This window comes from Macaca fascicularis, chromosome 7 (genome assembly GCF_037993035.2).
Source record: "Macaca fascicularis isolate 582-1 chromosome 7, T2T-MFA8v1.1".
In the NCBI taxonomy this organism is placed as follows: Eukaryota; Metazoa; Chordata; class Mammalia; order Primates; family Cercopithecidae; genus Macaca; species Macaca fascicularis.
In genome coordinates, this window is record NC_088381.1 from 144,122,205 (window position 1) to 144,136,220 (window position 14,016).

A 14,016-nucleotide genomic window follows, 5' to 3' on the forward strand; every position below is an offset into this window, starting at 1 on the left:
ATGCAGGGGTCTTTCCCCACATGGGCACCTCAACCCGTGAAACGCCCTTTCCCGGCCAGACCTTACTCAGCACCCCTCCTTGTCCCCTGCCCCATCTTCTGGCTTCCTGTGGCTCCGCCCACCACGGGGCGGAAGTGGGTGTGGCCACGGGCGGAAGCAATGGGTCAGGGGCCCAATCTTGCAGCCAGCCCCTCCCACTCGCCGCCGCCCCACCCCTCCGGCCCAGACCGGAAATGAGGTCAGAGAGGGAAGCCCTGGCGGTGAGAGTCGGCCCAAAAAGCGGCGGCCGTTGGAGGTGGCTGCGGCAGCTGGTGAGGGGGAGGAGTGGTTTTAGTGTTGGGGTCCTGGGGGCTAGTACCAGAGGGGATCGGAGCGCCAAGCCGCGGCTGAGCGGCTAAGGGCGTCTTGGGGCTGCGGCAGCTGGCCGGAGGGTGAGGGTGGTGGGGCCTTGCTTTTCAGGGCCCTTGTCACCATCCCTGGGGATGTGGGTCGGGCCGTCTTCGGGGCCACAGCCCCCTCTTCCTCTTTCTTCTTTCTGCCTCTCTGGGGCTGGCGGCAGCGTGAGGGCTTGGTGTCCCGAGCCATGGTCGCCCCAGCCCTCAGGGACGGGCCGGGGCGAGGTGGAGAGTCCTTCGAAACACAGTTTTTCTCACATATGTGGCCGTGTTGCGACCCCCGATCCCGGAGGGAGCTCAGTCGCCACGACTTGCATTTTTTCAGTTTCTGCCCTAGAAGAGCCGACCCCCGCCCCTGGTGAGCCCAAATGAGAAGTTGCCTCCTGCCTCTCCCACCTCCTACTCCGCCCCTCACTTCCACCCTGCTCCTGTTTCTCTTCTTACTTGCTGTCCACCAGCTGCCCTACCCGTTCCTTCCTGTGCGTGACTCAGCCTCATCTCTACCCGGGTGCGTGCCTGGACGCCGGGTCCTCTCGAGAGTGTGCACCCGCGACTGGAGATGGGGGGAGCCCTAGGGTTCTTCTGTCACCCACTGTTCGAATTACAGGCTTTGAGGCAGGAAAGGATTCTGCACAAGCATTCGACTACCAGTTGTTTGGTGACTTCGTTCCGTGTTCAAGTTTGTGCTATTCTGCCTGAGGTTTTTATTTGTTATTATTATTATTTTTTTGTATTTTAGTTGCCTGAGTTTTTAAAGCAGTAATTCTTTATTAGGGAAGTAGATTTAGGCATGCTGTTCCCACTTGTTTCTTTATTTTGGTCTTAGGGACAGTTGTCTCCCAAACCTCAATCATGGCATTTTAATCCACTTTTTTTTTTTTTTCCATTTTTTCCCCTTCTTTTCACAGCTGTTAATAAATCACTTCTTAATGCTTAAAAGAACTTGGTCTTGTTTAAATGTATGTGCCTTTGGACACTTTGAGAAGCTTCGTTTGTATGGTAGTTTTGGAAGTAGGTGTCACCATTGCTCCTACAGGTGTGGCAGATAAGCCCCAGGACTGTTTTCCTGTCTTTAAATTCATTGGCATAGGCACAGCGTGAAAACAGGTTTTAGAAAGCCCTTTGCAAAGTGAAAACTGAATGAATGGGAATATGGTGAGAGAGCGGCACCACATAGAATTTTAACATGATATTGAAATACTTTGGGCATAGAGGCAAGGGAAAAGTGCTAAAAGTTTAATGTGTATTTAATTAGCTGCTATACAAATTAAACATTTCCCCTTAAGAGGGAATTTTGAAGATTGTTCCTACTACTCTCATTTGTTGAAATGTTTGCCTCTGAAGTGACTCCTGAAGTGTGATGTTTGGTTTGAGGATAAACAGAAAAATAAGAAATTTTGGAAAGCAGTTCAGCCAGAAATCTTAGAAACTTCACCCTATCCCTGTCATTTCAGCTGCTGTTGTATCCTATTTTTGTGTGATTGTGTGGCACTGAAGCACATAACTAGGACGGACATTCGGACATTTATTTTCTGAAGAGTAGGAGAGGGGCTTAAAAATTGTTAATTATTCAAAAATATATGACCTACTGTATAAGGTTCTATACCTGGTAGCTTCCAGGTGGTAGTTGGTACCAGAATGGGTGCAAACTTAGTCTCTTCTCCATTCTGACTTCAAACCTGGCCACTACAATTTCTTGGATCATGAAAACTGCATTCTTCCTTAAAGGGTATCACTAAGTTGTCTTTCTGTTTCTTTCTGCCATGGTCATTGTCAGCAGTGACCCCAGGCCAAAGAACAGTTTTTCATTCATTCTCAATACCTCGATGAGACCGTGTCCTGCTCTGTGTTTCTGCAACTCTAGTGTGATTTTGAAGTTGTATGTTTTTCTACTCCTGTCTAGTGAGACAGCCTCTAATCTTTCTGGATCTCATCATTAGGTAATTCAGTGACAAGTTTAACTGGGGAAAAGTGAGAAGGATCTAGTCCCCCGAATTTGTTTTGGGTCCTGTCCCAGTTGTCATCTGGTGAGTAGGTTTTTGTGCTTAAGAATATGTTGACTTCAGGCGTTTAACAAGGGACAAAACATCTATTTTTAGTGGCTTTAGGAAGTGGTAGGAACAGAATCTAAGTGTAGCCAGATGAAAGGTGACTTATTTCATTTAGACAGGCAGTACTGTGGACTACCATGATCTGTTTCATCAAATTATTCCGAAACAACAGATCCTTTTCAGGCTTTCTTTTTCTTTTTCTTTTCTTTCTCCCCCCCACCCCCCGCCAAACTTCCTTTTGGCAGATGTGGCCTCATGGATGAGCTGGTACACGACTTAGCCTCAGCCTTGGAGCAGACATCTGAGCAGAATAAGCTTGGTGAGCTGTGGGAGGAGATGGCCCTGAGCCCCCGGCAGCAGAGGAGGCAGCTTCGGAAACGCCGAGGTCGGAAGCGTCGTTCTGACTTCACTCACCTGGCAGAGCATACCTGCTGCTACAGCGAGGCCTCTGAGTCAAGTCTGGATGAGGCCACTAAGGACTGTCGAGAAGTGGCTCCCGTGACCAATTTTAGTGACTCTGATGACACAATGGTGGCCAAACGACACCCAGCTCTCAATGCCATTGTTAAGAGTAAGCAGCATTCTTGGCATGAATCTGACTCCTTTACTGAAAATGCACCTTGTCGACCACTCAGGCGCAGGCGGAAGGTGAAGCGAGTGACATCAGAGGTGGCTGCTAGCCTTCAGCAGAAACTGAAGGTGTCAGATTGGAGCTATGAGAGAGGCTGCAGGTTCAAATCTGCTAAGAAGCAGCGTCTGTCCCGCTGGAAGGAGAATACTCCCTGGACCTCATCAGGCCACGGATTGTGTGAATCAGCAGAAAACAGGACTTTCCTAAGCAAAGCAGGAAGGAAAGAAAGGATGGAGTGTGAAACAGATGAACAAAAACAGGGCTCTGATGAGAACATGTCAGAATGGTGAGATCTCCCTTACTAAGTCAAAGATTTTCCTGGTTAATGTTTCCCAAAGTACACATCCGCAGTCTTAGTGGGTTCACCTTCTTTCAAACCAGCCACTGTGGTATTGACTTTGAAGACTTCCTTGAATCAGTCAGTAGTTTAGCTTTTTAAGGTACCATTCAAGTGTCTATTTCCCTCTGTCAGGAAGGCTGTAGAAACACAGTTGTTTGTAAAAACTGTTTAAAACGCGTACCTCAAATGCACAGCTAATAATTTTAAAAAACAATTTGTTGCTTATTATGCCATGTAGTTTGTACATAAATATTGTTTTTTAGAACTCAGGTCTCAGCAGAGGCTGGTGTGTGTGTGTGTGTGTGTGTGCGTGTGCGTGTGTGTGCATGTGTGTGTGAGAAAGAGAAAATGTTAGCACCAGGCATATGGAGTTTATAAATGTTCCGTTAAGTTGCCTGTCCTCATTAAGAATCATGGCTTTAGATACTTTTTGGCTATAATTTTGTTTTCTGCTACTCGTGGTTTGACTATATTGAATTTATTTTTTTATGGCTGACATTCAAATTGTCTGAACACATGGTGGGCTTTGAAAATAACAGTACCAAGTCCCATTAGTCTTACATCAGATGTGATCAAGCCAGAAAAATTTGTCTCTAATGGGTACGTGTTTAGAAATGTAAGTGTAGTTTTGGTGACATTTTTTAGCTTTTACATCTCAGATAGTCCTAGGAACATTGATACCCCCCAGCTTGATACTTTAATGTTATTAATCTTAATCTGTGATTATCTTTTACTTAATAGCGAGGATGCCATTGGTGTTTTGGATGGGACAGTTCTTTATGGTGCATTGCAGAATATTTAGCATCTCTGCATTGTTCACACCCCCTTTTCATTGTATCAACCCAAAAGCCTCCAGGGGTGATCCCTAGGTGGATCGAGTACTCCCTGTTGAGAACCAGTGTATTCTATTATTGTTAATATTAGTTGACATTTATTAAGCACTTAACTATGGGCCAGGCACTGTACTATGGACTTAACATATACTCTTATTTAATGTTTACAATTCCACTATCTGGTGGATACCACTATTTGTATTTATAGAAGGGAAGCTGAGGTTATAAGAGCTTAGATAATTTGCCTAAGGTCACCCAGTGCCAAAACGGGGAATCAAGCCTGATTCCAAAGCTCATTCGTAACCACCACGTTCTGCTGCCCTTTGAGTTGTTCTGTCTCAATTTAACTTTCCCAGCTGTAGAACAGATGACCTTTCTGAAGTTTATCTTAAAAACAAAGACATTAATCTTAGGAACTCTGAGGTGAGGCTGTGTCAGTAACAGGAAAAGCTGCTTAGGTCTGTTTACCTGTACCTTTCATGGATGGTTTTTAATCCAGCTTTTAAACTTTTTCTTATTAACTTTATATTTGCCAGTCTGCAGACTATATTGAGATAGGCTCATATTTTGACTTTCCTAATTTTCCTCTAATGCCTCCTTCCTTCTAAGGTCTATTTACAGAATTTATATGTATATATTTGGATTATAAAGGTATTTATTTTCCTCATCAGACTATTTTTAATCAAACAAGAAATGCTTAGTCAACTTGTAGCCTTTCACACTATTGAAACCCTCTACTGAGATATTCAAGTTTGTTTTAATACTGAGCATATATACCAAATAGAATTCTTCTTAGTATTGAGAATGGTGATTTTAACAGTAGCCTTTTGGGATAGTAGCTTTGTGTATGTTTCTTCCCCATAATTTCTTATTAAACTACGACATAACTGTATGTGAAAGAGAGACTGTTAACTCTGTCTGCTCTGAGATAACAGCTCAAGTGTGGCTCCAGATGCAGAGCCTATAATCTAGCATGAGATGCTTCACTCTTTTCTGTTCCTTCTTACTCCAGACACATCTATTGCACATTCTAGTCAGGATGTAATAATATAAATTCTCGTTACCTGAGAGTCTGGATAAAATTAAGTGGATGGGAATTCTTGTGAAATTCTTCCTCTTTTCAAATTGAGGAGACCTCATTCACCCATTTGGGCTATTACCCTGGCCCCTTACTTGAGAGTTCTTTCAATATGTAGATGCTAAAGGGCTTGTAGCTGTGAAGGAATAATGGGCGGAGTGGTGGCACACATGGCATGAGGAAAGTTCTTTAAAATCTTCTAGTTATTTAGGAGTTCTAAATTCCCCTTGACTTGTCTCGATTCATCTGTAGTTACAAACATAAGTGCTTTGTATTTTTTTTCCCCTAAATCCATTCTGTGGGAGAGGGGGTGATTCTTACTCTTTGACCGCATGTGGTGTTCAGCCTCTCTTCAAGAGGAGAGTGGAACTAAAATCTCCCTTAATTGTTAGGCACACCTTTAAGAAGGACTAGCATTAGAGTGTAAGTAGATAATAGCTTATGATTTGGATATTATACTGTCTTGGTCAGTTTGTTAATTCTGTCAATAATTTTCTACTTTTTTGTTTCCCCTGCATTTTTAAAAGAAATACTTTCAAGAATCTTCTTGGTTACCCTTTCATAAATCTACTTGGATGTGCCACTGTTCACATACAGATCAAAATGTAGAATTTTACTTTTTAGCAGTGATATTGAGGGTTGTCAGAGTAATGATCCACGTTGTAAGATTATTAAGATGAAGTTGATTGTTAAGTTTAGCTTAGCCTGGTCAATGGTAGAGTTTTTGGGTTTTTTTTTAAAGCATGTTTTAGGTGTTTTGGATTTGAAAATGTATGTCTCAATCAGCCTATTTCTAATTTCCTTAAACTCAGTGTTTGTGAACTAAACATGGAGTAGTTATAGACTTCATCAATATTTGTTTGCTTTTCTGTTTCTGGTCTTCCTTTAATATTACACCAGCCAATCCCTCACAAGTTTTGAGGAACTAAAAATGGTTATGGTATAATAGTTTTTTCCTGCTTGCATAGAGATCAAACTTATTTTAATATTTTTCTGTGTATGTGTATTTATGAGTATTCTAAAGTAGAACAATTACTGTAAAATTATTTTCTACTGATCTTTATTTAAATTGTCTATATAGCAGCTATTAATAGCTATTAGCTATTAGGTGACTGTAGCCTAATTTTGCTCTATTCTTTACTAACACATCATTTGTTTGTTCCCCTTGAATATAGTATAGCTTCTTTTTTTTTCATAAGTGAATTGGTTGGGTGATGGCCAGAAGTCACATTCAGGAGCCTTCCTAAGGTGATGTATTAGAGGCTGATCTCACAGGAAAGAAAAGATTCTCCTCTCTTGGAAGGCAAGTGACAGAGATAGAGTGCTAAACCTACCCCCTCCTTCTCCAGCCCAGGCTGACCTTCTGCGGCCCCTTGGTGCCTCTTGTTTTCTTATTTTTATAGAAAATCAATATCCCTTCTGACACAAACAATAGCTCAGAAGCAAGAATAAATGGGAGAAAGCTGAGATCTCTGTCCATCACCTCTCACTTTAACTCCCCCAAACTCTTTAATTATGAGTGTGCTTTGCTCCAGGTGTTTGTGACAGTGAAATTGCTAAATGAGGACCGTTTTAACCAAAGATTGGGTGATCAATAACACTCTATAGCAGTAGCTTGTTGGATCAATAGCATTCATTATTTCATGGTTAAGGTAAGTAGCCTCCTTTGCAAGTGGAGGTCATTAATCAGGGGTTCCTGGAGCTGTGTAAAAGAATATGTGTGGTAGATGGGGGTGTTCTGATTTCTATTCTGTAAGTAGGGATGCTGACCAAGAGTGTATTTACTATTGTTGCAGTTGGTAGTATTGCATGTGAGATTCTCGAATCTAGCATAGTGTGCTTATATGGATATATTCACAGTTCTGCTAGTATCCTTAGGGACAACTGAAAAACACACCTTGGGAGGTAGATATGATACTATTGTACTTGAAGGTCTATGTCTTGAAAGAAACATCCATCTCTTGAAAGAGTCTACCTCTTAAAAGAAATATTGGGATTATTCCATGTGGCTCCACAGGACAGAACTCAGGAATAGAAAGTACAGAGTGTTAAATGTTGCTGCGGATAAAAAATAGCATTCTAAAAATTAGGACTCTGTAAAAATGAAGCGAATTGTTTCACCATGTAATACGTAATGACTTCTAGATAAGTCGGGGGGATTCAAACATGGGCTTTCTGACTGCTTACTTAGTTGCTGTGGAGTTGAGAGGGTTGAACGGAAGACTTCTGAAATCCCTTGTAACACTGAGATGCCGTGATTCTTTTCAGTCATAGTCTACCTCCCAACATCGTAACATCTTAACTGGTAAGTAGCCTCAACTGCCCACTTGAATTCTTGTGGTTTCCACTGGCAGTCATCTTCAAAGATTCGTTCTTTCTCTGAACTTTTAGAATGATATTCCCTTTTCTCTTATTTTGCAGAATTTGTTCGAAGGCCTCTTGGTATTTGCCAGCAAGGGTGCATAGATTACCATTGGTCCCATTCTCTACTCCCATGGACATAGTTAACATGCCATTCTCAGATCTACAACTGGCCAAGAGAATATGCAGAGCCCCTAGCCCAGTGCTCCCAGTGCTACTGGGAAGCTTTTATCTCATACAGCTATGCTGGGCTGAGATAGGATCATCCAACCCTCACTGCCTGATTCCGACCCCATTCCAGGAGTGTGCCATAAATGAAGGTGTAGAAAACACAACAGTCCTCAGAATGTACTATCTCCAGAATGCACTTCTCTACCCATGTCAACTGGAATCTTTATTCTTGAAGACTGTGCTTTCTAGGACTCAATACCCTATAATTGCTTCTTACCCTCAAACACAGATACACACAGAAAACACTAAGCTTCCCTATCTAAGTGTATTCTGGGAGTTAGAGCCACCAAATAGAAACTGAAAGATACTTAGGCCAGGTGTGATGGCTCACGCCTGTAATCCCAGCACTTTGGGAAGCCGAGGCGCGTGGATCACAAGGTCAGAAGATCAAGACCATCCTGGCTAACATGGTGAAACTCCGACTCTACTAAAAATACAAAAAAGTTAGCCGGGTGTGGTGGTGGGCGCCTGTAATCCCAGCTGCTCGAGAGGCTCAGACAGGAGAATGGTGTGAACCTGGGAGGTGGAGCTTGCAATGAGCCAAGATCACGCCACTGCCTTGGAGCCTGGGTGACAGAGTGAGACTCCATCTCAAAAAAAAAAAAAAAAAAAACCAGAAACTGAAAGATACTCAATGGGAAGAGAAGGATGGAACCACACCCTGCCTCAAACTGTAGCTGCCTGATTTTCTGACTGAAACTGGCCTTGCATTTCTGAACCTCAAGGTGACTGTAGAGAAAGGATGCAGAGGCTTGCTATCTACCTTCAGGGCAGGCCCAGCACTTCTCATGTGGGCCTCCATTTCATTGTCGAGTGCAGTTCTATCAGCCTTGTAGTTTGAGGAAACCTTGGCAATAGGCCATCTGTATTCTCTATTGCTACAGAAAAAAATCGCCGTAGAACTTAGTAGCTCTGAAGAGGCCAAATCTGTGAGTGTGTAAATATTCCCAAGGAAGAAACTAAAGTGCTGGAGAAGAAGAAGATACAACTGAAGAGAAAAAAGTGTTCTTGAGTTGAAAAATGAAGTCTAGGCTGGGCGCGGTGGCTCAAGCCTGTAATCCCAGCACTTTGGGAGGCCGAGACGGGTGGATCACGAGGTCAGGAGATCGAGACCATCCCAACATGGGCTAACATGGTGAAACCCTGTCTCCACTAAAAAATACAAAAAACTAGCCGGGCGAGGTGGTGGGCGCCGGTAGTCCCAGCTACTCGGGAGGCTGAGGCAGGAGAATGGCATAAACCCGGGAGGCGGAGCTTGCAGTGAGCTGAGATCCGGCCACTGCACTCCAGCCTGGGCGACAGAGCAAGACTCCGTCTCAAAAAAAAAAAAAAAAAAAGAAAAGAAAAATGAAGTCTAAAGTTTAGAAGAGAAAATTAATGAGAAGATACCTCTACTGAAATGGATCTTTTTAAAAAGTATTTTATTTTAGTTTTTCTTTTTTTCACATATGCTCAGGACTAAGGAAAGAAAACTCTTAAAAGGGATTGAAGCTTTGGTGCAGTGGCTCAGACCTGTATTCCTAACACTTTGGGACGCTGAGGCAGGAGGATCCCTTGAGCCCAGGAGTTCAAGACTGCACTGAGCTATGATTACAACACTGCACTCCAGAGCTTGGTTGGCAGAGAGGGATACTGTCTCTTAAAAAAAAAGTTGGGGGTGGGACATGAAAATAAAACTGACATTCATCCCTACAATAGTAAGTGTTAAGGGCTACATTTGCCCATAGAGTTTTGAGAGGGAAAAAGTGACTCACTTCACCTTGCATTTTATATACAGTAAAGGTACATTTTATATGGAAAGGCAGCAGAAAGACATTCTTAGATATGCAGGCCCCAGAATCCATGCTCTTTAAAAATTTACTCTGAGAAGACGTTTCATCTACCTGAAGGTGAATAACTGTTAGCTCTAAGAAAAGGGATGTCTTGAGGCACAGCCCCCAGCTCAATAGCAGAGTCCTGAGGAAAATTGTATCTCTGGAAAGTGTACCTGATTGTACTGGTCGCAGTATCGAACCTGTCAACCTGGGGAGGTTGCTGCCTTTCATGTCACCGTCTGAATGAAACTGAAAAACAAATTCTTCTATTATATATTCTTATTACTTATAGGAATAATTTCGGAACTGATGTGCGATATTTCTCTGAATAACCTCTCCCTCAGTCTTGTGTACTACTAGATTCAGAAGTCTGATTACAAAGGGTTACAATGTGCCACCTCTACCCTGGAAAATAATAGAGCAAAAATACCTTTGGGCAGTAGATTTAAGAGTGACTTTTTCCCACGTTTTTCTAAATTCTGAAACAACTTTTATTTTTGTTAAGCGCATTATTATTTACTAAGAAAAGTTTTTTAGAAATGATGTAAGCCATAAACTGTATTTTAAGATGTCTATTAATTAGATGCAAAAAACACCTCTTATTAAGCTACTTGGTTAATAAGCTCTTAAATGGGGAGAAACAAACCCAGATGGTAACTTATTAATACCAACTTTTGATTACAGGTGATAAAGTAATTCTGTAGCTCCTTATTATAATAGGAACAGGTATAAGTTACTCTTTCAGTTCTCACTTTATAGTCTTCTGTGGTTAGGAGTATGAAAGAATTAGCAAGCTCTCAGATCAGAGGATGTGCCTTGCTTTTTTCTGCCCCCTGCTCCCCCTGGCAATAGTGGGAATTCAGAGCGGGGGTTTGTTTTGTTGAAACTAGAAGCTACTGTTTAGGAAGAAGGGAATTAGTTTCAAAGATTCTGTATTATCTGTTGCTGCAGAAAAATTTGCCCACAACTTATTAGCTCTAGGCTGGGCGCAGTGGCTCATGCTTGTTATCCCAGCACTTTGGGAGGCTTAGGCGGGTGAATCACCTAAGATCAGGAGTTTGAGACCAGCCTGACCACTATGGTGAAACCTTGTTTCTACTAAAAATATGAAAATTAGCCAGGCGTGGTAGCATAGTCCTGTAATCTTAGCTACTCGGGAGACTGAGACAGGAGAATTGCCTGAACCTGGGAGGTGGAGGTTGCAGTAAGCCAAGATCGCGCCACTGCACTCCACCCTGGGCGACAGAGGGAAACTCCATCTCAAAAAAAATAAACAAACAAAAAAAATTACTAGCGCTAAACAATGAACATTTTATCACTTGGAATCTGAGAGTGACTTAGCTGGATGTTTCTAGTTGAGTCTTCTTACGAGGTTATAGTCTAACTGTCGGCAGGGACCTCAGTTCTGTCAAGGCTCTACTAGGGCCGAAGGATTTGCTTCCAAGCTCACTCACATGGCTGTTGGCAGAGCTCATTTCCTCATAAAGCTGTTGGACTTAGAGTCTCAGTCCCTTTTCACATGGGCCCCTCCGCATGCCCATCAGCGTCCTCAGGACATGATAGTTGGCTTCCCCTTGAGTAAGTGATCTGAGAGGGATGAGGAGAGTCAGAAAGAGAGCCCACAGTGAAAGCCACGGTCTTGTGTAACCTAATCTCAGAAGTGGCAACCTATTGCTTCTGCTGTGTGTGATCAGTTATACAGACCAGACCTGGTGCAGTGTGAGAAGTACTACACCGGGGTGTGCATTAATAGGAGGTTGGGTAATTGGGAGTCATCTTGGGAGTCTGGTTACCACAGATGACTACTGGCCTGAAACATTTTTTTCCTAGCCTTGTGTGATGCTAAAGTCAGGAATAGTATTCTGAGACTCTGCTATTTCTCCTGAACTCATTAAGAGAATGTTTTTACTTTGATTTCAAAGGAAGAGCATTCAGGAACCATAAAGGCAAGTGAGGTATGGGTCCCTGAGAATATGTTTTGGTGTATTTTATGTCAGCATGCCGAAAATGAGTGTTAATTGAATTCAAGATACAGCATTAAGAAGGAAAGCTTCTTTCCAAAGTGAGTTTATAATTAGTTTTCTTAGGGTTCAGCATATATGATGTATTATTTGCTGATAAGGGATAGTAGTCAAGGCACAGCTGCAGTTTCAGCTGTGCCTGAAAGTTTTAAGTAGCTAAAAGCAAACGAATACTTCTTCCTTAGCTCAGTTAATCTGTTTGCATCTTCAGGAGAATGAAAAGTCCTGGAATTCAGAGGTATCTTCTGAATAGGGAAACATTTGATTGACTTTAGTAAATGAGATGAGTATCTGTGCTTTCTGTGTTGTAGTGGCCATTCAGTGAACACATGGGCTTTAGACATACACTGCCCTGGCTCTGATGCTTACTTGCTGTGCGATCTTGGATAACTTGTATACTTTCTCTAAGCCCCTTTCCATATGTAACATGAGGTTGATGTATTTACCTTGTAGAGTTTGGGGGTAGAAGAAGAATAATTAGTATAAAGTGCTTAGTATATTACCTGGCCTGCAGTCGAACTCAGTGAATGATATTTTTGGTATCGTTAATAGTAGCCTTCTATATTAATAATTTTCTGAATAAACTCAGTTCAAGTAGCAAACCCCTTCCTGAGGCACTTGTAGATCTTGGCTGAGAGTAGTGCCTCCTCTCTTTTGGATGAAACCCAGTGCAGGAAAAATAATAGATTTCATAGGCCATATTTGTTTTTCCATTTAAAATGAAAATAGGTTTGCATCTGATAAAATTTAGAGTACTGTTCTAATGAGAAGATTGTCAGTGAGGAAATTACTACTATTAACCTCTAAAATAATACTTAGACACAGACTTGGTGCCCTAGAAGTAGCTTTCTAATCTTTCATCCTTTGCATTTGTGTATTGCTTTAGAGTTCACAAAGCAGGGTCACATACCTCATACTGTCACATCCTTAATAATCCATCCACATTTTACATGTAGGGAAATAGGACTAAAGAGTTGAAGTGACATGCCACAAGGCTGTATAAGGGCAGGCAACAGAGGTGTCTAGAACAAGTTCATTCCATTTACGTAACATTTACTGAATGTCTGATATGTGCCAGGCGCTATGCTAGGCATTGGGGACATTGAGATGAGCAAGATATTTTTTTTTCTCTGGATCCATGGATCATTCTCTTCTATGGTTACAGGATCTTCTTTCTGCCCCGATTAGGCAAGGAAGGGTGAACTGTATGACTCGTGAGTAATTTCAGTTCTACCAGTTTGTCTGAAGGTCCGGCTGCCTTCTGATTGTTTCTGGATCTGGAGGCTTCAGATCATTTGAGGCCCTGGCCCAGCCATGGCAAGGAAGTGGTATTGTTGCTTCTATGGGATGTTGACTGCTGCATCCAGCTAACGTGCACAGGCTCCTCTCTTCTCAAGTAGTTTCCCTAAACGGGACGGCCTACCTCTTCCAGCCCTCTGCTTTGTTCATCACCGTGGATCAGGGTTCGCAACTTAGGCACTACTGGCATTTTGGGCCAGATAATTCTCTGTTGTGGGGCTGTGCTGTGCATTGCAGGATGTTGAGCAGCATCCCTGGCCTCCGCCCACTAAATGTCAGTAGTTCACCAACTCCTCCTCCTCTGCTTCAAGTCATGAGTATCAAAAATGTTTTTGGATATTGCCAAATTGGGAGAGGGGCTGCAAAATTGTCTCTAGTTGAGAACCATAGTTTTTGATGTTTCTGGTACTGAGATTGGGTTTTTACTTTATTGACTCTGCTTTTACCAATAAGTATGAGTTTCAAATTATAGAACATAATGCAACCAAAACACTGATCTATAGATAGAATGTAAAAATATAAAAAATATAGAATAAAAAGCTATTGATCTACAGTTTTAAAACTAAGAATTTTTGCTAGTTTGAAAACCATACCCTTTAATTGCACCTTGAAAGGCAAACAGTTCATCTTCAGAACTTGAAAAGAAAAGCAGTTAAGATGAAAGCATTTTCAAGTCAGTACCAAGTTTACAGTGTTAACAGTGGACAAGAGGGCTCCATAGTGTTTTATTAGGCTCGATTCCTATGATAATATACTTGTCAGAAAGTAGATGCCATGCCCAATCATCTGGCTTACCTAGGGTGCCTCTGTTTTCAAAGACTCTCTGGTGGGAAGGTTAGATAGAGAGATGTGTGAAAAAACAAGGAAAGCAAAATGTTACTTGCAGAATCTAAGTGATGAAAAATTTCCTAGTAAAACGTTGAGAGCAAAAACCTTTGGTCTCAATGTTAAGATGACTTTCT

At 42.1% G+C, this 14,016-nt stretch overlaps 1 protein-coding gene across 19 annotated transcripts in view; it reads left to right on the plus strand.

Annotated features, from left to right (window-relative positions):
* Nucleotides 1-224: 224 nt before the first annotated feature.
* GPATCH2L (G-patch domain containing 2 like) overlaps nt 225-14,016 on the plus strand; it is a 75,306-nt gene continuing 61,514 nt past the window's right edge. For 15 of the 19 annotated variants that reach the window (XR_012416013.1, XR_012416014.1, XR_012416016.1 and 12 more), the window contains exons 1-2: nt 225-311; nt 2,692-3,363. Coding sequence is in view for 13 of the 19 variants with exons in the window: in XM_073997921.1 (XP_073854022.1) it covers nt 2,702-3,363 (662 nt within the window). In the remaining 6 variants the exon portion in view is untranslated. Of the gene's footprint in view, nt 424-853; nt 1,096-2,691; nt 3,364-14,016 lie in introns of all 19 variants that reach the window. The other 4 variants (XM_073997920.1, XM_073997919.1, XM_073997917.1 and 1 more) reach the window with 3 other exon arrangements.